At 36.9% G+C, this 26,913-nt stretch overlaps 1 protein-coding gene across 16 annotated transcripts in view; it reads right to left on the bottom strand.

Annotated features, from left to right (window-relative positions):
* The window catches only part of MCTP1 (multiple C2 and transmembrane domain containing 1), a gene marked incomplete at both ends in the record, with an annotated part of 537,186 nt that overhangs the window by 353,034 nt on the left and 157,239 nt on the right, over positions 1-26,913 (bottom strand). For 12 of the 16 annotated variants that reach the window (XM_082650518.1, XM_082650512.1, XM_082650526.1 and 9 more), the window contains one exon: positions 3,412-3,468. The exons of the other annotated variants lie outside the window; for them this stretch is intronic. In XM_082650518.1, the coding sequence (XP_082506644.1) occupies positions 3,412-3,468 (57 nt within the window). Of the gene's footprint in view, positions 1-3,411; positions 3,469-26,913 lie in introns of those variants that run through there. 16 annotated transcript variants of the gene reach the window in all.

Here is a 26,913-nt window from a genome sequence, read left to right on the forward strand (position 1 = left end):
ACAAAATCTACCCCTATTCATTATGCACATTTACTCTTATGATTCAACTCCGCAGAGTAAGGGCTTGGACACTTCTACTGTGGCAATAGCTAAGAGATTCCAAGAGTCACATGCTATAGTTTGATAATCACTCCACAAATCCATGCTCCATTAAACTAGATCCAATGAGGATTCTCAGCCCACAAAACCTGTAGACAGGGCAATATGTCTTCTCTGAAACATTCTCAGGGGATATAGCTTCCTATAAGGATGTTCATCAATACTGAAAATAGTATTTATCTTTTAAAAAACTCTTTACAGTAGGAAACAGCTAATCTTCTGATCAATTTCTAGCTAACCTGGGAGAAAAAAAAAATCCAGGTTTAGATACTAGCTGAGTGAAGTTAAGCACCTTCCTTAAGCATTCTGGACCTTAATTCTCTTCTTTGTGAAATAAGAAGATATGAGATGACATCTAAGTTCCCTTCCAAATATGTAATTCTGTATACCTTACCTGGTGATAGTGATATTTATAAGCTCTGTGGAGTTCACAAGCACTGTCACACAACAGTCTTGTGTGATCCTCATAACTGATTTTCAGAAGTAGGTAGGGGAGTGATCACTGTGTATTTTACCCAGTGAGTGTGCTGCTTTTGATATCCAGTAGAATTCACTAGGGACCCTAGATCTAAAGCAGAATCCAGAAAGATTTAGTTTTCAGGAGTCAGAAAGACTACTTTATAAAATAATTTCTTCCTACTCTGTAGTTCCTCATCATGAACCCTTCAAACAAAGCCTTACTTAAAAGAAAAATATTTAAAAAGGGAAAAAAAGTCATGTTATGTGCTTCTGCTGATGCTGCCCCTTACTGCGTGTTGATTTTAGGTTGAAGATAAAATGTAATCGCCACTTGATAAGTATCTTTTGAGTGAGGATGAGCTTCCTCCAGCTATTTGAAATTTTTAACAGCACTTGAGGCTTAGGTAAAATTGGGTTTTTATTTTTCTTTTTGCAGCTTACCTTTGCATACTATTTTTATATAGGTTGGAAATTAACAAGTAAAATAGTTTACAAAAAGAGAGAAAAAGGAGACCCTTACTACTAAAAATAAGTATTCTGAATCCAGAGTGGAATTCTGAGTATCTCTGATGTCTTGCCAGTACCTTTACTTCAAGAAGACACAAAAAACAATTCCTCAAAAATACGTATAAAACTTTACAATTAGGGCTTCGCTGGTGGCGCACTAGTTAAGAATCCGTATGCCAATGCAGGGAACATGGGTTCGAGCCCTGGTCCGGGAAGATCCCACATGCTGCGGAGCGACCTGTGAGCCACAACTACTGAGCCCGTGCTCTAGAGCTCATGCTCCACAACAAGAGAAGCCACTGCAATGAGAAGCCCGCGCACCGCAACAAAGAGCAGCCCCGGCTCGCTGCAACTAGAAAGCCCCTGCGCAGCAATGGAGACCCAATGCAGCCATAAATAAACTTTACAGTTAATAAAATACTATAACAGATGTGATATTTCATCTTTGCAACAATTCTGTAAGGTAGATAAGCTTGTCACAACCAAGCTCCCAATTATTCTTCATCTCAGAGGTCAAGGAATTTCTTGAATAACTGAAATCTAAAAGACTCATTTTTGTCATTATATTTAACCTCTTCCTGACCTCATTTCTCATCAAAACCATCATGAGAGGTGAGAAATAAAAGCAGTATACTATTTGGTCTGCTCACTTTCCTTCTCTCTCCCTGCCCATTACCCACACTCCTCCTGGAAGTGCAAAGAAGCAAGAAAACAGCCAAAGGATGGGGAAAACAGAAAGAAAGGAGGAGAAACAATAATCTAATCAGGTAGCTACCAGTTGGCTGTACAATGTCATAAAAAATTAAGTCTACAATTGAAACAGAACATATTATCAAATCTTGATTTTACAACATTTTATCGGTCTGAGTTTTCGTATATAACAACAGTTTGGATGGCCATTATAATCCATACTTAAGAATCTGAAACAGTGCAAATTGCAATAAGATATGCTTTTGTCTTGATGTTGATGTATTACAGTCTATCTTTTTATTGACATTTAATAATCCACATATAGCATAAGAAAAAATTCTCAGGCAGAATACTTAACTCAGCAGAGTTTTATACATATCAGGATATTCTATTCATAACATCTCGTATTCTCATCTTTTGGGATATGTGCCTTTTCACTATGCAAGGTCCCAAAGGCTCTCAAAGTACTAAGTCATTTTCTTTAAAGTTTTTCTCTTCTAATTCAGAATATTGCCTTCAAATATGTTTGGAAGTTGAACTAATTTTAATTTCTCCTTCACAGAAGAGGAAAACTACATGCCTTCCCTTTAACCTTTGTAAAACTTGAGTTATTGAGTATATATCTAATGGAAAATAATCTCCAAGCTGTAGTTAGAATCTAGCAATTTTGTAGTGGGCATAATTTTGAATAGAAATGAAACGATCTCTAAGCATGATAGTGGTTCAATTAAAAAAAAGTATCGTAATGCCAACTGTCCTTAAACATACAAAACCCCTCAATTCAGCAACGTCTCACAAATTCACAGCTATAGCTCTCACAATCAAATTAACCTTTTCTACCTCAAAAGAATTCAAAGGACTTAAATATGATTGTCCAAAGTGATGTGACACCAGACACACCTTTAGCTCTGATCTGATGTCATTTCTTTAATCAATAAAAACTAAGACAACATTCCTGTCTTCCACCCCAACCTTTCTGCAGCAAGCTTCGAGAATTTGAAAAGCAAACCTCTTGTTCACTTCTCTATCCACAGATTTCTCCATCCATACAACGTATATGTGTCGCCAACAAAAACTGAGGAAATGAACTTGTGACAAACTCATACACATTTTGAAACAAACAGAGCCAAAGTTTAAAAATATGATGGCCTTTCACTTAAAATAAAAAGCCTAAGCAAGAGGTGCTACTTTTCAACTTTCAACTTTTTCTAAAAATTACTAAGACTTTTTTTGTAATGGAGAAACATAGTTGTTGAGCTATGATTATTTAGAATATAAATCCAAGTATAATCATATGAATTTTATGCATTCACGTTTCACCTTTAACCAAGACATTAGAGTAGCAAAAAGAAAAAAATAATTCTGGTACAACTTAATCCTTAAGAAAAAAACAACTAAAACAACACAAAGCTACTATAATCTTTCCACATCTCAGGCACTATATTTTTCATTAAAAACTATCATACAAGCAATCAATCTAATAAGTATCTCACAAATGGATTGTACCATACATTTAAAATTATTTGCATGAGAATCTCAAAGCCGCTGTCAAGACCCTGTGAGATGGCATTTTCTGAGGCATGATCACATACTACAACTGCCACATTAATTCAAGGCTGCCACAATACAATGAGTGAACCAAAATATAACACTTACCTTATTATAAATAACTGGCAAGTTACAGACACTTTTCAGCTTGCAGCTATATAGCATAGCTGATTAGAAACAAACAAAACATCTTTCACTCCAGTGACAGAACTGCATCTTCAGACTTGGCTTTCTTTACTGAATCCCGGCAAGAGAGGCTGTTCTCCTCCAAGGGCTAGTAGCAGCCTCTTCGCAGATAGCACTTGCTGCTCTGAACGGCAGCGACTTAGAATGAAAGTAAGAGGAACCCGTGATGTTTAAACACGGTTGCTTCACATTCACAGGATATGACTCAACTCTCTCTCAAATCAGTAGGGACACAGTTTCCCCTCATAAAACTTAGATTGCGTAACAAACATCACATTTGGGGGTCTCAAATGTTTACAAACTAAAACTGAAAATTTTCACCCGCTAAATCATACGTGCATTTTTAGTCAACTTCTTCCCTGTGGCACAAGTCGCAAATGGAAATTCGAATAATAGCATGGCACAAAGAAAAACTACCCTGCTTGCTCTCCACAGTGAATCAGTATAATGTTATTAAATGTGTGTGAACTTGCCAACATCCCTCTGACAGAGATACAAAAAGAGGCACACTAAAGTCACTAATGTTCCATCAGTGCAAACACAGTGTAGGATAAAACTCTATTTTAACATGCAAGAAGTAGCAATTCCACAAAACACAACAGAATCTTCTTCACTAAGTAGAGAATGGAAATAGATCTTCGTGGTTTGCTGTCGCTGATTCCCACAGAAATCCTGTCCTACGCTGTCATTACCGTGTGATGCGAGCTCTACCTACCTCTCCAACTCAGAGTCTTCCTTTATCTGTTTCGTGAACATTTCTAAAGAAACATGACTAATGACACAACTTCTCTAGTAACTGCGGCAATTTTCTGTGCTTTTCCCACCTCCCAATACCTCTTAACTCTGAGCTGTACTAAGCTTAATCACACATTGAATTATGATGTTTGGACACCTCAGTCAATAAACATTATAGACATAGACCCTTGGAGAAAAATCTACTACATAAATTCAGTTGCCATCACCAACAGCAAGGACAAAAAAATGAAAACACACATGTCAATCATAGCAAATACACTGAAACCATCTAGACCAGGACTGTTCAGTAGAAATATAAGGTGAGCCACATATGTAATCTTAAACATTTTAGTCATCACATTAAAAAAGGGAAAAGAAACATGTAAACTTAATTTTAATAATGTTTATCCTAATATATCTAAAATATTATCATTTCAACCTAGAATCAATATAAAATTAATTAAATATTTTATAATTGTTGTACTAGCCTTGGAAAGCTAATGTGTATTTTACATTTATACTACATTTTAATTTGAACTAGCTACATTTGAGTACTCAATGGCCAATACATGGCTAGTGGCTACCATATTGCTTCAGCATAGGTCTAGAGTTTTGGGTTCATTCTTAGTCCTCAGCTGCAGTTCAAATGCTCTCTCTTCAGAGAAGGCTTCCCTTACCACCTTGCCTGAAACAACCTTCTCCAATTACTTTGCATCTCATGATCCTTTACATTTCCTTCACAGCCTGGAATTTTCTTCTTTATTTGTTTGTTTACTTATTTATAGTCTGTGGGCCCTAACAAGAAGGTAAGAAACCTGAGGGATCTTGTTGTGGTCAGTATTTCATCCCCAGCCCCTGGCATGGTGATCAGTCCATAGCAAAATTTAATAAACATTGTTTAATAAATGAATAAATAAAATACAGAATTTGTATTATGGATTGGCAAATAGTAGAATATTAAGAAATGTGATTTAAGACCAAGTATCTATCATGTTGTTGATACAATCTACCATTGTCACTGAATATTTAGCAAATATATTGGGTAACACTTTCCTAAATTGAAAAACTATCTCTTTTTCATAATGATAATGATCCTCAATCTATAACATGCTTTCTTCTCACACACAATATTATATAGAAACAATATACTTGTTTCATTACTCTAGCAAAGATTTTGAAAGATACTTATAAGAATCCTTTGGTCCTTATGACATAAATCTAGATACCATTAGTAGATCTATTTATCTGCTACTCACAAAAACATAAAATACTATCTATAAGACGTTTGTAGTGACAATTATATATTTGCCTGAGCAGCAACGTGCCTCCTCCTTCTACTAGTATCATAATCCTGATTTTTATCTAGCAAATCACCTATTTCTCCCTCCCTCTCAACCCATGTGGTTTACATCATGCTGACCTAGCCCCAGAAGTGGGCATGTGACCCAGGCCTGACTGACCACAGCGCTGCAGTGATAGGGTCAAGGATGGGCACATGATCCAAGCTGGTCCAGTGAGAGGCAACCCTTACACTTTTGCTGACATTGGGAGAGAGGCTGTAACGTTTGTAGAATGTAAGTCGGGAACTGCTGTTTGACATATTTGCTACCACATGAAGTGAGGCTGTCTGAAAATGAGGCCAACCAAGAAAAAGCCAAAGTCGAAGATGAGAAAGGCAGATTCTGGACAACACTACTGTAGTTCCTAGATCTGGCCATTCAGTAACTCATATCTGCCCTCTGCTGTAATGATGGATGTACTAGAATATTCACTGCAGAGTTTTTTATAATAGTAAAAAACTGGAAACTTTGCAATGGGCCATGCACAATGGAATAGTTAAATAAATAATGAGTTATCTATACTAAGGAATATTATGTAGCTAATAAAAACACAGGCTATCTAGATGCACTGACACACAAAGCTCCCTAAAAGACATTACATGGAAATAACATGTTGCAGAAAAATACATTATCCCAGTTCTGGGTACATGAATTTTTATATACAAAGTCATAGAAAAGGACCTGGATGAGTGCACACCAATTGTGGACAAGTGGTTATGTCTGGGAAAGAGATTCAAAATAAGAGGGTGATGGGGGACAAGGAGAGAGCCAATCATTTTCCTTAGTTTACTGCCTATTGCATAAATCTCCAACATTTTTTATTTGTAGACTTGCGGTACGCGGGCCTCTCACTGTTGTGGCCTCTCCCAACGCGGAGCGCAGGCTCCGGACGCGCAGGCCCAGCGGCCATGGCTCACGGGCCCAGTCGCTCCGCGGCATGTGGGATCCTCCCGGACCGGGGCACGAACCCGTGTCCCCTGCATCGGCAGGCGGACTCTCAACCACTGCGCCACCAGGGAAGCCCCTGCATAAATCTCATAAAATGAAAACGAATTCGTATACTCCTTAGGTAATCTGAAAACAACATGTTTACATGTTTTACAACTCTTTAAAATAAAATAACAGGGCTTCCCTGGTGGCGCAGTGGTTGAGAGTCCGCCTGCCGATGCAGGGGACACGGGTTCGTGCCCCGGTCCGGGAGGATCCCACATGCCGCGGAGTGACTGGGCCCGTGAGCCATGGCCGCTGGGCCTGCGCGTCCGGAGCCTGCGCTCCGCGTTGGGAGAGGCCACAACAGTGAGAGGCCCGCGTACAGAAAAAAAAATAAAAAAAAAAATAAATAAATAACAACTTGATATTTTATATTTCTCATCGTACTACATCATTCTCACTCTGAGTGGACTACTCTTGTTATTTCTTTAAAACAATGTAACAGAAATGAAAGTGCTCTTCTCTACCCCATTCTTTCCATTCTTTACTAGCCCAAATTTATGTGTTGTCTACTTTTTCAGTCTGGCTAAAAGATATGTTGAGAGAGACAAAGACAGGAGAGAGACAGATAGGAACAGACAGCAAGCTACAAGAGAAATCTCCAGTGCACCTTCTAAGATTGGCTAAGGTCTTTGATTTTTTTTTTCTCTTGGCCTCCTGAAAGCACTTTTAATTGACTTCATAAAAATACAGTTTGGATTTATTCAACTGTCAACATATCAACAGCCAAATATTTATAATAATAATCTTTATATTAATTTAGATAGTCTTGGATCACAGTAAATAAACTAGCCTATCATCAGCTCACTGAAAGCCTTCTGGTCTCTGAACTGGGCACAACTGCTTTCCTAATTAACATAAAATCTAAACCTTTGTTGTTTTTTTTGGCTTGATCTAGTCCTCAGAAATCTTCACATTATCTTAGGTACCGCCTCCTGCTTTTATATTGCCCTAGATTTCCACAGTATTCCCTCCTTAAATATCACACAGCTGAAGATGCTCAGAGTGTGAGACAGGAGTCAGGGCCCTTTTGATGCTTAGTAAAGCTGAGCAGAATTGGAATTTACACAGTGCTGACACACTGATGTGTTTGTTAACAGTGAGTACTGCTCTATTTTATTCTCAAAGCCCATTTATCCTGGTAACTTAAACCTCCTACAGAGTCTGATGGCCTTCTCCTTCCATTATCCTTGCCTCCAATGAAAATCTTAACATTATGCCAAACTTGCTTCAGACTTCCTGGAAGAAATAAAACATAACAGATACAATGGAAGCCACCACAAGCCCCTGCCTATTCTATCTCCTTCCATTCCCTCTTAAGGTAAACACTCTATAGGATTATCTTTCATCATCCCCATACAACTTTTTATATTTTATTAAATATGTGTTTATCCATAAACAAGACACTGATTTGCATGTTTTAAGCTTCATAAAATGGTAGCATGGTATATAGATGCTTTGGGTTTTTTTTTTTTTTTTTTTTTTTTGCATAGCATTACCTTGAGGTTTCGTGTAGTTCTACATAGTTTATTCTTTTCAACTGCTATATAGCATCCCAATCCATGCATCCATTCCCCCGTTGGTAAACTTAGGTTCTCTTTAATTTATTGCTATTATTAAACGACCCTAATTCTTGTACATGTGCAAGAATTTCTCTAAAGGTGAATAACAGGGGATAGAATTGTAGGGTTAAAGGATATACACAGCTTCACCTTTACTGGAAATTGCCAAACTGCATCCCAACATAATTAGACTAATTTACAATTCAATCAGCAGTGTATGAGAGTCTTCCTTGCACTAGATTCCGAGAAACAATATCCACAGTACTGATATTCCAGACTCTGACATTTTTGCCATTTGTTTGTGACTGGTATAGTATCTCAGTGTTTTAATTATGGTTTCCCCGATTACTACTGAAGTTGAGCATCTTATCTAATTATTATTGGGCTTTACCCTGTTGGGTTGTTTGTCTTTCTTTTACTTATTTTTGGGAAGGTCTTTCTATATTACAGTTCAGCTCCTTTGTCAATTATATGAGCTATAGATTTCACCCTTCAGTGTGTGGTGTGTTTTATCATTGTTCACAATAGCTTTTGTGGTTTATTATTTTAAAATTTTATGTTTTTTTAATTTAAAACTTTATTTTTTCCAGTTATTTGTCTATATTTCTTGAGTCAAAATTATGGTGAAAATTAAGTGTTCCTCAGGCATGATTCCTGAAGCATTTCCAAAAATAATGGCAGACCGCATATCTAGAGGATCTGAGATCTCCTATTTCCAATGAGTTCAGTTCATCAATTACTGAGTACTTGCTCTGTGCCCCACACTGGGCACACACATGAAGCAGTCCGTATCATCAAGAAATATGGAGTCTAATCGAGGAAAGAAAACTTAGGAGCAGATGACGAAGATGGTGAAATGGAGAAGTAACTCTGTGCCAGAGATTGTGCTAATTCATTACTTAATTTAGGACCGGTTTAAGTAAGATGGAGTAAATGTTATTGTAAGAGATATATACAAGATGCTATGAGGCAGAGAGAAGAGAATATGTTATTACCTTGCACCCCAAAGAGTATTCAAAAGATTACCTTGCACCCCAAAGATTATTATTACCTTTTATAAAAGATTATATCAAGTAGTCAAATTTGAGGTAAAAGAGACCTGTGAGATACAGGAGGATCTACAACTGCCATTTCTCTTTTCTCAAGCAAATCCATTTTCCCAAATAGGTCACTCATAAATTAATCCTAATTTATTTAGAAGATTAATAGGAATTAAGGGGCAGGTTATTTACCGGAAAAAAAATGCTTCCTTGGGAAGCTAATTCCTTTTTACGATCAGTAATCCAATTACATAATGACATTTTCTCCATTCATGAAAGTTAAAAAACAAAAAAGCCAGTAGTTCTTAGGAACCATAACAAATGGCAAATCTTCCTGTGTCTGATTATTCATAATTTGTAATACTGAAGTTAAAAATAAGCTCTTGTTCCTTAAAGAAATTCCATGGTAAATACACCTTTAAACAAAACATCCATATTTATCACTTTTGTAAATACAATGTTCATATTATGTTTCTTTCAGTGTAGGTAGTATCTAGAGCATTTTAAAAAGTATAGAATATGAAAGTACTTAATATTCTTCACCCAGGAGGAAGAAAGGACTTGAGCTAGAATTAGAGAAAGGTGGCCAGCAGCATCACATATTTCCTCTGCAAAGATTAAGGGTATCCTACTTCCTTGAAGCTATCAGCTTTATACTTCAGTCTTCTATCACTGGAACCCTCTAGGACTTAAACTCAAATGTGTTTTCAATTTGTCACTTGGGGGTGACCGTAAAATGAATCTGGAAAAAAGAAAATAAGACTGCCCTTTGAGAATTAACCTTTGAAATAAAAATATAGTAGGTCAGAGCACATAGATAAATAAAGGCAAGTTTAATTGTCAGAATGAGACAAACTCAAACGCCTGAAGGCGTGTGCATTACCAGGAGGTAATGCATCAATGTCATGCACCTGGTGGGGACCTGCATGAATGGACTGAATGGCAGTACTCCAGCCTCATCTACAGGGGACAGTCTGTACTCAGCTCCGGAGAGTTGACCCCATGTGGGAAGGGCCCAGGAAGGCTAGGTCTCTGGATTTTTCAAATATTTTTTCCAATTTTTCTGGTTATGTGAATACTCCTGATTTTTAAATCTTAGCCTCTATATAGTATGAGACAAACTAAAGCTTTTGAAGGTCAGATGTGCCCATGGAAAAGCCAGTCTTGGATCCTCAGACATGACAATAATCTATTAAACATACTGATTCTGCCAGTAGAAAGACATGGTCCAGACAAGGAAATAGGTGCAAAGCAATCTCAGAAGCAAGCATAGGCCATGGCCATTCAAATGCTGGGCGAGGGTGCTCTGGGCTGGTGGCATGTCCCTTATTATTATAAACCTGCATCTAATTCCATCACATCCATCAGTCTGAGAAAGAACTGTCTTCTGATTCCACGCTCACCAAACTACTTTCTGATTAGAATTTGGTACCCTGTTTACATGACTTTAGGGAGAACTTGCTGGAAATTTAAGGAACTTAAGGAGCAACTCAGCAGCTATGTCTCCCATTATAAATTAATAAGCTGGCAGCCTGGTTAGTGGTGGCCTGCCTACAGGCACAGAAAGGGCTGGGTGGGGACATGAGCCACCAGACCCCAGCAGTATCACTTCTCATTGTAAATGGAAACATTGGCATCCTGATTCTGTACATTAGTCATATGAGCTTTGTTAATATGAGCGCAGCTCTGGGGGACAAATGGGCTCTGGAACTGCTGATGAGTGTGGTTTCTAGGCCCACAAGGCTTTGGGCCAGACCATGGATAGTGGCAAATGCCCTAACACAAGTCCACCCTGCAAGGCCTCCTGGGAGCTTAAGTAATTTATCTTACAACCTCACTTACCCTCACTCTGCCCCCATGGCCATACCTTTCAAAGGATTCCTATCTGATTCTATGAAGGTCCAGAAGTGACCTACAAGTGTGAAGTGAAGAATCAAAGAGAAAACCCAATGAACATGGACTGTCCACAGAATGCCCACAGAAATGAAAATACATATCTGCAATCATCAGCGCTAGGAAGCAGATATTGTGCTACGTGCTTGCTAAAGACCATTCCATGTCATCCTCAGAAACTCTGTGAAGCTAGTACTACTTTTGGCAATTATTTTACAAAGGAGGAAATGGAGGCTTAAGGAGCTTAAGTAACCTGACCACACTTACACAGCTAACGAGTAGTGGAGTTGGGATTAGAATCCACACCTTTAAACACTACGCTCTTGTTGTCTGTATACTTTATTTCACTTCACTGTTTTTAACACCAAACATGCACTGTGTACTTATTATATGCCAGGCACTGTTCCAAGTACTTTACCAATATTAACTAATTTCTTCCTCATGATAACCTTAGGAAGTGGGCACTAAAATATCCTTATTCTGATAAGGAAACTGAAGCAAAGAGAAGTTATGTAACTTGCCCAAGATTACACAGCCCGTAAGTGGCATAACCAGGATTAAAACATAGGCAGTCTGGCTCCAATGTCCACGCTTTCAGTTTTGTGCCACTCTTACAATGTTTCCTTGGAAGAAATGATGAAGATTCAAATTTCAAATGTTAATTTCTACACTATTGTAAGTGCAATTTTTCAGGAGGATAGACAGAAATACAAGGGGAAAAATTCATGCCATATCATTTCTCTTTATTATATACCAATTAGAAAAACTGCAATTCTTCTATATTTGATAATTATGAAGCAAGTAACCACCATAAAATATTACAGGCCTAGATACAATTATTCTTAGGAGATATATCCAAGGAGGGTGACAAATTTAATTCTATACCTGTTTTTCCTCAGTATTGCAGAGGAAATTAAAGGAATACTTTTTATTTCTGCATTTATAAATTCTGGGAAGTAAAGATTGGAATACTTTTGAGAAATCTAAGATGAATCAAATATTCCAGAGTTTAATTTAAAGGTCATTTTCTCTTAGAAATTGAGGAAGCTTAATTTCAGAACAAAAGTGCATTGAACATAAAGAAATTGATGTGGATACATTCCACTTTAAACCACACTTTCTGTTAAACTGAAAATGGAACTTTCAGATCCATAAATTGCCAACTTTTATTAAAAATAATACTTTGGAATAGATTTGGTAAAAAATAACACCTTCTGACTCATGTAGTAAATGTGAAGGGAACATTTCTATTTAAATAGTGAGAAAAGGCCTTCATTGGTTCCTATGCCACCTAAACAATCCAATTTAGACCCTCCCAGACAGGGTCTACAAAGTTAACTCAATCCTGAATTCAGAAGATCTGTTTAAGTGTGGGATATGCTGCATTCCCCTACGGTCTCTGGTGTTTGATTAAGTTTATAAACTCTTTCCAGAAACTGTCATCTTGGGAGATAGAGCATGCTTCTGAACCAGTTCATAAACTGGCACTCAACAAAAAGAGACAATATCTGTAATGCTTTCTTTCTTTCAGTTCTCTCTTCTCTGAAACAGTCCAACCATCTTTGCTTACACAATTCACGTAGTCTGGTCATCAAAACATAGCTTACTCCCCTAGCAGTACTGCTTCCCTAGTTTTATACCTGAGAATTCTCAATACAACCCACACTCGGGCCCCTCTCCTGGGGCCCCTTCATATTTCTCTTCTCATTCTCTTGCTACTTCCATTCTTCTTTGCATTGTCTCCATTTCATAAAACCATTTTAGGAATTTTAAAGTCATTTTTGAGGCAACATTCCATGGTTGTTAAAAGAGTAGGTTTTAAAAATCTGACTACTTTATCAGGGCAGCACCAGTCTTGGAACTCCCCGGCCTCCACAGCCAGCCACCTGGCAACCCAGCCCTTCCCACCAGCAGGTCAGCAACAGCCCCAAGACCACCTCCCAGGGCTGTGGAGCCAGATGCACTGGGATTTGGCCCTGCCCACCAGCAGGTCAGCAGCCACTGCATAAGGCAATCCTAGCAGCCAACCAGGCTGGGGGCCAGCCCTGCCTACCAGCACACTACAGCAGTCAGCCCTGACACAACAGAAAGGCCCACACAGCCCACATGGGTGGTACCTCTAAAGCATATAGATCTGGTGACCAGAGGAGAATGGGCAACTGGACCCCACAGGACATCTCCTACATAAGGCCATTTCTCCAAGATGAGGAAATGTAAATGACCTGCCTAATACATAGAGACAAGGCAGAGGATAAGGCAGAGAATCAGGCAAAATGGAGACAGAGCAATATGTTCCAAATGAAGTACCAAGACAAAACCTCAGAGAAACAAAACAAAACAAAACGAGGTGGAGATAAGCCACCTGTTTCATAAAGAGTTCCAGGTAATGATCAAAAAATTCTCAACAAAGAGAATATTTCAAGAGAAGAGATGAACACAGTGAGAAGTTTAACAAAAAGTTAGAAAATATAAAGAAGATCCAAACACAGCTGAAGAATACAATAACTTAAATAAAAAATACACTAGAAAGAATCAACAGTAGATTCGATGATAGAAAGGAATGGATCAGTGAACTGGAAGACTGAGTAGTGAAAATCATCCAAGCTGAACAGAAAAAAAAAATTTTTTTAATGAGGATAGTTTGCAAGACCACTGGGACAACATAAAGTATACAAGATTTGCATTATACTCCCAGAAGGAGGAGAGAGAGAGAAAGGAGCAGAGAACTTTTTTTTAAAAAATGTCTTTATTGGAGTATAATTGCTTTACAATGGTGTGTTTGTTTCTGCTTTATAACAAAGTGAATCAGCTATACATACAGAGAACTTATTGAATAATAGCTGAAAACCTCCCTAACTGGGGAAAGGAAACAGACATCTAGGATGCACACAGAGTCCCAAACAAGATGAACCCAAGGAAGTTCACACCAAAACACGTTATAATTTAAATGGCAAAAATTAAAGATAAAGAGAGAATCTTAAAAACAGGAAAAGGAAAGCAACTAGGTTTGTACAAGAGAATTTCCATAAGACAATCAGCTGACTTGTTAGCAGAAACTTGGCAGGCCAGAAGGAAGTGGCACAATATATCAAAGTGATGAAAGGAAAAAAAATCTACAACTAAGAATACACCACCTGGCAAGGTTATCATTCAGATTTGAAGGAGAGATAAAGAGTTTTATAGATAAGCAAAAGCTAAAAGAGTTCAGCACCACTAAATCAGGTATTCAAGAAATGTTAAGGGGACTTCTCTAAGGAGAAAAGAAAACATCACAACTAGAAATATAAAAATTACAAAAGGAAAAATCTCATTGGTAAAGGCAAACATGCAGTAAAGGTAGTTGATCAACTGGTTAAAAGATAAAAATAGTAAATTCATCCATATCCACAATAAGTAGTTAAGGAATACACAAAACAAAGAAGTATAAAACATGATGTCAAAAACATTAAATATGGGGGTGATGAGTAAAAATACAGATTGTTAGAATGTGTTTGAACTTAAGAGATCATCAACTTAAAATAATCACTTATATAGAGAGGTATTATATATGAACTTAGTGGTAACCACAACCTAAAAATCTAGAATCGATACACACAAAAAAGAGAAAGGAATCCAAACGTAACACTAAAGATGGTTATTAAATCACAAGTGAAGAGAGGAAAAGAAGAACAAAGGAAAAAAAAGAACTACAGAACACCCAGAATACAATTAATAAAATGGCAACAAGTACATACCTATCAATAATTACTTTAAATGTAAGTAGACTAAATGCTCCATTCAAAAGACATAAAGTGGCTGAATGGGTAAAAATCCAAGACCCATATATATGCTGCTTACAAGAGACTCACTTCTAATCTAAAGATACACAGACTGAAAGTGAGGAGATGGAAAAATGTCTTCCATGTAAATGGAATGAAAGGAAATCTGGGGTATTAATATCAATATCAGACAAAAGAGACTTTAAAACAAACACTGTAACAAGAGGCAAAGAAGGACATTACATAATGATCAAGGGACCAATCCAAGAAGAAGGTATAACAACTGTAAATATATATGCATCCAACATAGGAGCATCTAAATACATAAAGTAAATATTAACAGACATAAGGAAGAAATTGACAGTAAAACAATAATAGTAGGGGACTTTAACACCTCACTTGTATCAATGGACAGACCAACCAGACAGAAAATCAACCAGGAAACACTGACCTTAAACAACACATTAGATCAGATGGACTTAATAAATATATATTTATATTTCATGCAAAGGCAGCAGAATACACACTCTTTTCAAATGCACATGGAAAATTCTCTAGGATAGATCACATGCTAGGACATGAAACAAGTCTCAATAATTTAAGAAGACTGAAATCATATCAAGCATCTTTTATAACCACAGGTATGAGGCTAGAAACCAACTACAAGAAAAAAACTACAAATAACACAAACAACTGAAGGTTAACCAATATGCTATTAAATAACCAATGGGTCAGGGAATAAATCAAAGAGGAAATAAAAAAATATCTGGAGACAAATGAAAATAAAAACACAATGGTCCAAAATCTATGGGATGTAGCAAGAGCAGTTCTAAGAGGGAAGTTTACAGTGATATAAGCCTACCTCAGGAAAAAAGAAAAATGTTAAATAAACAATCTAAACTTACACCTAAGGAAACTAGAAAAAAGAAGAACAAAAGCCAAAGCTAGTAGAAGGAAAGAAGTCATAAAGAACTAAATAAAATAGAGATTTAAAAAAAAAAAAAGATCAATGAAACTAAGAGTTGGTTCTTTGAAAAGATAAGCAAAATTGGTATATTGTAAGCCAGGTTCATCCAGAAAAAAAGAGAGAGGACCCCGATAAATAAAATCAGAAATGAAAGAAGAAAAGTTACAACCAACCACAGAAATAGAGGGATCATAAGAGATTACTGTGAACGATTACCCACCAACACAGTGGACAACATAGAAGAAATGGATAAATTCCTAGAAACGTACACTCTCCCAAGAAAGAGGAAATACGAAGAGATTAACTGCCAGTAATGAAACTGAATCAGTAAAAAAAAAAACAAGAACTCCCAACAAAAAGAATCCAGGACCAGATGGATTCACAGGTGAGTTCTACCAAAGATTTTTTTAAAAGTTGACACCTAGCCTTCTCAAACTATTGCAAAAAATTGAAGAGGAAAGATTACTTCTATAAGACCAGGATTCCCTCATTCTATAAGGCCAGCATTACTCAGATACGAAAACCAGACAAACATACCACAAAAAAAAAGAAAAAAAGAGCTGGAAAATACAATTCCCAAGGACTATGTGTTAATGAAGAAACTGGCAGCATGAGCCTGGCTAAATTTCTTAATTGCTATGTGCCAGTGATTGCTATGTGCCTCTTGCTCTCCCCTCTTTGTGTGTCTACAGCACTTTACCTATGCCTGTTCTGCCATTGAAAGTTGGGTGTTGTGAGGAATGGGGGAAATGGGGAAATGTTGGTCAAAGTGTACATAGTTTCATTTATACACGATGAATAAGCTCTGGGAATCTAGTGTACAGCATGGTGACTATAGTTAATAATACTATATTGTATACTTGAAATTTGCTAAAAGAGTATATCTTAAATGTTCTCACCACACATGAAAGAAATAACTATGTGAGGCAATTGATATGTTAATTAGTTTGACTGTGATATCACTTTACAATGTATACATATATAAAATATCATATTGTACACCATTAAATACATATAATTTCTACTTGTCAATTATACATCACTAAAGCTAAAAAGAAAAGAAAAAAAGTTGGGCATAGTGGGGCAGATAACTTGTCTCTTATGTTCACAGTTCCTCAGATTTAAGAGCTGTGCTTAAAGAACTACACTGAAGGAGTCGAATCTTCACCAGGACCTTAAATGATAAAAAAAAACTAGTGGATGTTTAGAGTTGAGGGTCTTGGGGAAGAAGGTGAGTACATTTGGCATGTGAAGAGGATGTGAGCTGTAGCTGCATGGTAGATTATGGAAGATTATATTTTCTAAAGAGGCACAAAAAAAATCTCTCCCTTTGCACGTGCTCTTCTCACAATGGAACTGACGCTCCTCCCATCAAGAGATGATAAGAGACTTCTTGACCTTGAGCAGGATTGTGACTACAGCAGAAGTGATGCTATATGACTTCTGAGGGTAGCTCATAAAAGCTGGTACACAGTCCACCTGGTTCTCTCGTGGGCTTGCTCTCAGAACCCAGTCACCATACCACAGGAAGGCCAAGTACCCCACGCAGAGGCCCATATGGAGAAATGCTAGGCCTATAGCCTCAGCTGAGCTCCCTGCCAATGGCCAGCACCAACTTTCCAGGTGTTTCCATAAACCATCTTGAAAGTGGATCCTCTAGCCCCCAGCTGAGTGATACTGCATGGAGCAGAGACAATCTGCTCTTACCAAGCCCTGCTCAAATTACCTGTCAATGAACAAAATAAATGGCTGATGCTGTCTTAAGGCACTAAGTTTGGGGGTAGTGTGTTATGCAGCAAAATACAACTGGCGTACCCTCTGTCTTCCCTGCTTGCTGTCTTCTATTTCTCCTCATTCCACATAAATTTTCTAGAAGATAAAGCTGCTCAAGTTATGTCGCAGACCTTTCTCATTTTTCCCATTTGGATCTCTGCCACTAAACTGTAATCACCTCAAGATCATGAATGATTTCTTAACTTTATAGAAACATTAAACATTTACTGAATAGATCAATTATCAAAATATTTTTTTCCTGGATCTTTAATAGGATCCATAATGGAGTCCTGACTGATAACATGCAAATTACGCAAAATTGAATTACCAAATTAATAATACTGAGATCCCTTTAATGAATCGAAGGAAAGAATTAATCCACTTTCAAATGTTAAAATAGTTTGTACATATAAACTGAGAGACATCCCTGATGAAAATAACTTGTGACTAAGAAAATATGAAATGTTATGAAAATCACTAACATTTCTTCATAAGCAGATCATACACTGTTTTGCCTAAACCTTAATAATCTGATTTTGGTAAGTACTGAACTATAAATACAAACATAGTTCTGCTTTATCACATAATGTATGGAATTATAAGCAATTCTCAACATCTTAAGCATAACATTTGCTATTACCATTTCTGAGGCTTTCTAAATTTTCTGTTAACACTATATACTGTATATATTTTTTCTCAATATTCCTTTATTCTTTCTGCAATACACAACCACTCCCAAATTACCTCTGTAAAAAAATTCTTGGTATGTGCACTTCTTTTTTTCTTTGCTTCTTACTGATCAGTTCTTCCCAAGGCAGACTATTTTCCTTTTATTATCTATGTTAGATTTTTATACATTTCCTCCAAGAAGTTTAAGATGTTTGGCATACAGAGGTGTTTTTCTTTTCATTTGTTTGTTTTAATGAACATCTTCCAGGCATTGCAATAGCAAAGAACAACAAAATTAGGAGGAAAAGATCACAGAGCAAGGGACAGAGTAACAAGGTCAGAAGTGAAGCAGAGTTGGTTTATTTGTAGAGCAGTGAGAACTCAGGGAAGTGTGAAAATAACTGCGTCCAACCCACTTTCAACTTTATAGTGCTACCCTTGGGAAAAGAAGGTGTCCTGATCTCTCATCTTTACTTTGCTTCTGCCAGTCTCATACTTGTATCAAGATAACTGATTAGAAATTGAGGTGTCATCCCTGCTCTTTGTACCTTATGCTGGATTTGGGCAAGGATTTGGGCAGCCTGAAGTCAGTGACTCTATTTGACTTTCCCTATATTTAAACTCATTGAAGAAATGAATTGATACACCACATTACTGGGGTGGTGGGGGAGTGGTGACTGGGTATGAAATAAGGGGAGGCACAGAGTGCTACGGGTTCCTTGCCCTGAAGGTTGACAAGAACTCCAAGGGGAAGACTGTGACACTTACAGAAGTGAGGGCCTCAGACACTCTCTGAACGGGGACTAAGAGTTAGAACTAAGCTGACTTAAGGACAGTGAAGACATACGGACAAGGACACATTTAAAAATTCCACATCTTCAGCTAAACAAAACTAGAAGAGCACATGCCAGTGTTCCATCTGTGCCACACAAGAGAATTCAATATTTCCATTGTGGATATTGTGATTTCTTGAGAGAATTTTTTGATAGGAGGAAAAAAAGCAAAGTATTTCAACAGCTTCTTTAAGAGGGAACTGATGACCCCATTATAGCTGGTGGACAAAACACCAAAGAACTTTTTCATTCTCAAGCAGGCTAAATGGAGACTCTTAAATGCTTATTCAGCTGGATACAGCTATACATTTACAAAAGGAATAAACCTTACAACCAGTATAGCTTCGGTTGGTAACAACAGAGAAACTTCCAAGAGGAGTCATTACAGGCTGTTCAGCTTCTGCCTTGCTGAGAGCCTTAGAAGTAGAGAAGGAAAAGGAGGAAAGACACAGAGTGCATGTGAAGCAAGAAAGAAAAGTGAGAAGGCGAAAAGCAAAGAGTTGTTTCAAATTTTTCTTGAGAAAATGTGTCTGCTTTAAAAGAGTTTCCATAAATGGAAGAAGCTCTCATTCTTGCAGCACGCTAAAGCACAAAAGCTTTTAGCATCTTTCGGAGCTACATGAAATAAATGGGAGCAGAACTTCAGGAACAAAAGCTAAATACCATAAAAGGCCTGAAACACCTTTTCTTATAAAGGGCAGGATTTTAATTGTAAAGTCTTTTCATGCATATTAAATGGGGAGAAAGAGAAAGAATCAGCTGAATTTTCAAAATAGCTCTCAACCCATCAATGAAGATATCAGTCAAGATATCAATATACAATATTGTTCGAAGTGGCTCTACTGGGAGCCCCTGCTACACAATTTTGTGTGACTCCATCATGCTTTGGCTTTTTCATAGTGTTTAAATGCACTATGCATTACAATTGATCAAACACATATATGTAATAGGACTTAAGGGCTTATTCTTTTTAATATTTTTCCCTGATTACAGTGGTAATCAATGTTTATTTTTACATATTAGGAAAATTCTGAAAAATATAGATTAAAAATTGCCTATAATACCAACTCTCATGAATAACTAAGGTTAACATATTTATGTCCTTAACAAATATTTATTGAGCAACTCCTTTGTGCCAGTCCTGTCTTAGAATACAGCAGAATTTTCATACTTGTGAGAAGAGACAGAAAATGAACCTATAAGCAAATAAGTAATATTAAATACTAAAAAATATGAAGAAAATAATATAGGCTGTGATAGTGAGTGACTGACAGGTAGGAGAGGGCAGAGCTTGAGGTGGCAAAGAAGGGTTGGTCACTTTGAAAAGGTAACCCTTGAGCAGAAAGCCAACTGATGAGAAGGAAGCAGATGTGGCAAGACCCAAGAGAACACTGTGTGCAGAACATAGACCAATACAAGCAAAATCCTATTTTTGCCTGTTTTTAAATGGACGGGGTGGGGAGGGGACTCAGATATGGCAGGGATGTTGGAATTACCAGACCAGGAATTTAGAACAATATGATTGATATGCTATGGAATCTAATAGGAAAAGTAGACATATGAAGAACAGATGGGTAATGTAAGCAAAGAGACAGAAATTCTAAAAAAGAAAAAAAAAAAGAAATGCCAGAGATCAAAAACACTGTGACAGAAATGAAAGCCTTTGATGTGCTCATTAGTAGACTGGACAAGGCTGAAGAAAGAATATCTGCGCTTGAGCCTATGTCAACAGAAACTGCAAAACTGAAAAGCAAAGACAAAAAAAAGACTGAAAAAAAGTAGAACAGAATATCCAAGAACTGTGGGACAACTACAAAGTATATCTACCTGTAATGTAATTGGAATACCAGAAGGAGAAGAGAAAAAGGAACAGAAAAATATTTGAAGCAATAATGACTGAGAATTTCCCCCAAATTAATGTCAGACACCAAACCACAGACCCAGGAAGCTCAGACAGCACCTAACAAGATAAATGGTGAAAAAACAGAAGGAATGAGAGAATTAGAATTCTTTAAAAGTATAATAAATAAAAAGTCCATATCTGATATATTTGTTTTAAAAAGTTCTATATCCTGAAACAAAACCCTCATTTCAAAATGGATAGCTTTTCCTGTCAAGGTGCAAAATAGCATATACAAGGGAAAAGAAATCTTACTTCTTTTTGGTTCAATCAGGGAAAGAGCAATATATGTGACACATACAAAGTCCACTCTTAATCAAAGTAACAATTTTCCTGTATTTATGTTTTGTGGTCAGTACAACAAACGCAATGGGGGTTCTGAGCCAGAACCAGGGATGTGAGTGATTCACTGCTGCCCCTACGAAGAGTGCAGTCCATCTATCAGGTTGATCCTGACTATGGGTGGCAGGCAGTGTGTGTGCCCAGGGCAGGGTGCAGTGGAGGCAGAAGTTGCCCCCGCAGAGAGAAAATCAGATTCAATCTGTAGAGTCAGATTGAAGCTGCAGCAGGAGGTGATCCCACTCTTCCTGCAGTTCCCAGGTTTCCTACGGGAAATGCCTTCTGTTGCATGGGTATCAATGGAGAGGATGACAATGGAGAACGTGAGTTATACATGAACGGGCTAAAGAGTTAATTAAACTAAGGAGCCCCCATCAAAACTAAGTAAACACCTTCAATAGTTTCTAATTTCAGGTGACTGGTAGATAGCTCCATTTGTATAGAGCTATGTTCTTTGTGACCTCACAAATAATACAGTATTTCAGCCACTAGATCATGGCTTTTGGGACACGGACTGTGTTGTGGGTTTTTTTCCTTTTCTCACCACATGTAGTCAACTGCTAACATGGTCACAATTTTTTACTTCTCTTTGTATTCACACAGGAGGCAGTGTAACTTTGCAGCTCCTCTTGTTAAGAGGTAGAATTTACTTTCTCTACTTTTGAATGGAGACTAGCCTTGTGACTTGCTTTGAACGACAGGACGCATCAGAAGTAACGTTGTGTTAGTTCCAAGCATAGACCTCAAGAGGCCTTTCACACACTTGCAAATTTGCATGTGTGAACAAGCCCAGGCTGGCTGGCTGAGGGATGAGACCACTTGAACCAGAGACAGGCAGCTGAGGCCATTCTAGCCTAGCCAGCCTCAGCTGACCCAAAAGCTACCTGCACATGCATAAGTAAGCCAAGTCAACACCAGAATGAAAGCCCAGCTCAGCCCAGCTCAGTGAAGTCAAAATGACACCTTACAGAACTATATACAAAATAAATGGCTGCTGTATTAAGCCACAAAGTTTACAGTGGTTATTCATGCAGCAAAAGCTAATACTATCAGGCATTTAGAAAGCACACATCACAAGATGGATAAATATGTTGTTGAATAAATTAATTCATCTAACATAATGCCCATAGTGGGCCAGTGCTGCGCTAAGTATGAGGATACAGAGAGAACAGACATGGTCTCTGTCATCAAGGAGCTTTCAGGCAAGTAGAAGAGACAATTAAATGGTATTTATACAAGGTATTGTCGCAATTCATGATAGTAGTACATTCAGAAAAATGTGGGAGATGCCCAGGACCCAGATTAGGAGTAGGGGTCAGAGGAAGCTCCTTGAGGAGGTGATTCATTAGCTGAGTGATAAGAAAATGAGCACGAGCGGCTAGATGAAGTAGTGGAGGTTGTGCAGGTATGTGTATACCATACAAATGGAGAGAAAAGTATGGAAAGCTAAAAACTAAACTGCTCAGGAAAATGGGACTGGAGTATGAGAGGTGAAGATGATTAATTTTTAGTGTTGCTCTGTTACCAGCTATGGGGGTCTCAGAAAATTACCTCAGCTAAGTATTTTCTCATCAGCAAATCAGGACATGAACTGTACTTGGCACACAGAGTTGTTCTGAGCAATACACAAAATAATCTACGTATCTGTTAATCCCAAATTTCTAATTTATCCCTCCTCCCCTCCTTCCTCCTTTGGTAACCATAAATTTGTTATCTACCTCTGTGAGTCTGTTTCTGTTTTGTGAAAAAGTTCATTTGTATCATTTTTTTAGATTCCACATATGCATGACATCATATGATATCTGTCTTTCTCTTACTTCCCTTAGTATAATATCAAGGCACACATTACTATATATAAAATAGATAAACAACAAGGACGTACTGTGTAGCACAGGGAACTACATTCAATATCTGGTAATAACCTATAATGGAAAAGAATCTGAAATAGAATATATATATCTATTTATATATATAAAACTCTATCACTTTGCTGTACACCTGAAACTAACAACATTGCAAATCAACTACACTTCAATTAAAAAAATAATAAACGATGTAAAGTGCTAGCATAGTACCAGCATGTAATATATATCAATACTTAAAGGCTGTCTATTATTATTGTTTTCATTTTCTTGTTACCATAAGCACATATTTCTTTGAATTTAAAAGTATTTCAACAAAGTATAAAACAAATCCTAACCAAAGACATCACTGAACACTACAAATTATATGTAAATCTTGGAAAGAAGCAAATTTCTTACCTGAATTTTTATATTCTGTGTTTCTGTAATAAGTCCAAATTAATAAAAGTGGAAAAAAGGTTTTCCAGGCAGAAGGAACAGCAAGTATAAAATAGAGCAGTGTGAAACTATCTGGCACATATGTGGAATGGCAAAAGCCAAATGTAATCAAAATATAACGTGCCAGGGACAGGGTTCTGACAGATGAGGCAGAGAAAATAGTAAGAGCCAGGTCGTGATGGACCTCATATATAAAGCAGAGTTTAGAGTTTACTCCAAAGGCAATGGGGAGCCATTTCTACTTCTTATTAGGAATTAACATGGGGGGCGGACCTCTGAGAAAACGATCAAAAGATACACTTTCTGTTTAAGTAGGGGTGAGATGACAGCATTTCATTCATTCAGCTTTATTCAACAACAATTTCTGAGTGTCTTCCATAGATTAGTACTTCCCCAACATAGGTGATTACAAGTAAGAAGATCCAGGTCCTGCTCTCAGAGGACTTCCAGATTTGTAGGTCAGACAGCCTTGGAAGCAAATTGCTACAATTCAATATGTTATGTTGTAATACGAAAATGGACCAATTTCTATGAGTATAATAGGTTGGAAGTACTAATTCTGGGGGATGGGGATGGGCAGGGATGTTAAGGACAAAGATTCGAATGGTGCACTGAATGAAATCTGACCTCAGCCCTGTCCATTTCTGTGATCTCCAACTTCTCTACAGACCACTCCTTCCTATAATCCTCTCCATCATATCAGAGTACCATTTCTGTTCCTCCATCTACTGCCTATGATTGCCAAAGTGACTGCCTTAGGCACCAATTACAAAAGGAATAATACAATTATTTATATTATATAACCTGGGCCCAACAGAATTAAATCATAAACACTGTATATTTAGATTTACCTAATTCCCAAGTCCCAGAAGTAACATTTTGCAACTTTTTCCCTTTTTTAATGAGACTCAAACTCATAATAGCTCACTAAACTCAGTTAACCAACCACACAATTCAGCAAAAATCCAACTTTGAACCCCATGGCTCTCAATTTCGTTCAATGTCAGATCATACATTAAAAGCCATATTATGATTTATCCCATAAAATGTGAATGTTTGGTAAAACAGAAAGCCACAGTAAAAACTTTTAAAAAGCAAAAGTCAACATGGAAAACTCTGAATAGCTTTTGTTATTATGTGGGTTACTATAGTCAGTTTAGTAAGAGCACCCTTACTGGCCACGCCTCCAATCCCGAGATACAAGCATCCATCATAGATGGTGGCACACAGGGACCCTTCTTACCAGGGACCCTCGCCTACGGATCCATATTTTCAAGTTTTATATTTGTGTTCAGTTTCTGTTCATCTACACCACAATGTGTACTTTTATTACGTTGACTATTTTAATTTAGTTACTATACCAAAATCTACTGCAAGAATAAGTGTGTACTAAAGAATAGATACTATGGTTTTTCTTATAAACACAAGGAAAACTTCTAAGTGGTTATCAAATATCTGACTAGGTTGGGAAAGTTAAACCATCATCTTCAACATCTAGTGACCCTTCCTTGCTTTTGTAAAACTTCTGTCATCAAATGCACACTTAAATAGGCAGGATTATCGATGAGATTAACATAAAATAATGTTCTTTTGGATGACTGAAATCCTCTAAGCTCCTGTTTTACCATTATCTATTAGGAAGAAATTTATTTGTACATATTCATGTGTGCCATTGAAAGATACTTCAAGTAGTAGTAAAAACATTTCTTTAAAATAGAACTGTAACAATCTATTCCAGTATGCTGTATATATTCTGTGTAATTCTCATACTTAAGATACTCTCCATGAATGAAAGCTGCTTTAGCAGCCCTTGGCCAGTAATAAATTATAGAAGTAGGTTTCGACCTCAGCCACTCCAGCTCCAAGACTAAGCTCTTTTTTTAAAAAATTTAATTTTTATTGGAATATAGTTGATTTACAATGTTGTGTTAGTCTCAGGTATACAGCAAAGTGAATCAGTTATATGTATACATATATCCACTCTTTTTTTTAGATTCTTTTCCCATATAGGCCATTATAGAGTATTGAGTAGAGTTCTTTGTGCTATACCATAGGTCCTTATTAGTTATCTATTTTATATATAGTGGTGTGATGTCAATCCCAATCTCCCAATTTATCCCTTCCCCCTGCCCCTTATCCCCTGGTAACCATAAGTTTGTTTTCTACATCTGTGACTCTATTTCAGTTTTGTAATCAAGTTCATTTATACCCTTGTTTTAGATTCCACATATAAGCGATATCATATGGTATTTGTCTTTCTGTGTCCAAGACTATGCTCTTAACCACCATGTTATATGCCTCACTACCACTGAAGTTGAGGCTGATATTACTAACAACATAGAAAGTACTTAGTATGTGTTAGTTATTATTATTTTTATTGTTTCACTTGATTATATACGTATGTATACATACACACACATATGTGAAATATATACTTAAATGTGCATATATCTGTGATAGATTTATACATCTGTGGTATATAATATATATACATCTGTAACAATTTTTAAAAATCAATGCTATGAATGAAAAAACTAATCAAAGGAGAAAGAGAATTACAATATTACAACTAAATTAAGAAATTGAAAGAAAGTAAAAGATATTGGTATATGGCTGTATTTCTGCTATGTGTTTTCTTTGGTCTACTATAACCACTTATTTTGTTTTGATGAACAGATCTGACCCATGATGAGTGTAAAAATAGTACAGAAGTGATGGTACTGAATCAGATCTTCCACAAAGAAATAAAAGAATATCATGCTAAATATTAAGATGAAAGTTTGTGGGGGCTCAAATAACCTTCTAGGATATCTTCCAGGAATAACAACAAAACAACAACAAAAATAATAAAGCTGACTGTTAAGGAGTGGTGAGCATCCCTTATTTCTTAGAAAGCAAACACAGCACTACACACTTAGCAGTCATATCCTCAGGTGGGTCTTGATGCACCCATGTATGAACTGAAATAATACGAAGACTCACCATTTATATTTTACAGGAAAGGTTCTGTACAAACTAGAAGCTGCTTGTCTAGCATTTGAATTAATTTGCTAAAAGAAAATTTTTCCAAAGTTTAACAACTTTAATGTGGACTTGAATATTTAGAAAATGAATCTTTAGATAACGGTATAAATAAAACAATAGTATTTGATTATAACTGTATATTCCACCACAGTTAGTGAAAGCTTATTTATATTCAAGTAATAATTGATAGGAAATTCTTTAAAGATCAATTAATCTTTTCCAAGAAATTAAAAAATATTCGTAACATGAAATAAGAGTAGCATACTGATATGTGAATTTACTCAACATCTCAGTATAATGA

Source organism: Grampus griseus (assembly GCF_964374135.1).
Source record: "Grampus griseus genome assembly, chromosome: 3".
Classification (NCBI taxonomy): Eukaryota; Metazoa; Chordata; class Mammalia; order Artiodactyla; family Delphinidae; genus Grampus; species Grampus griseus.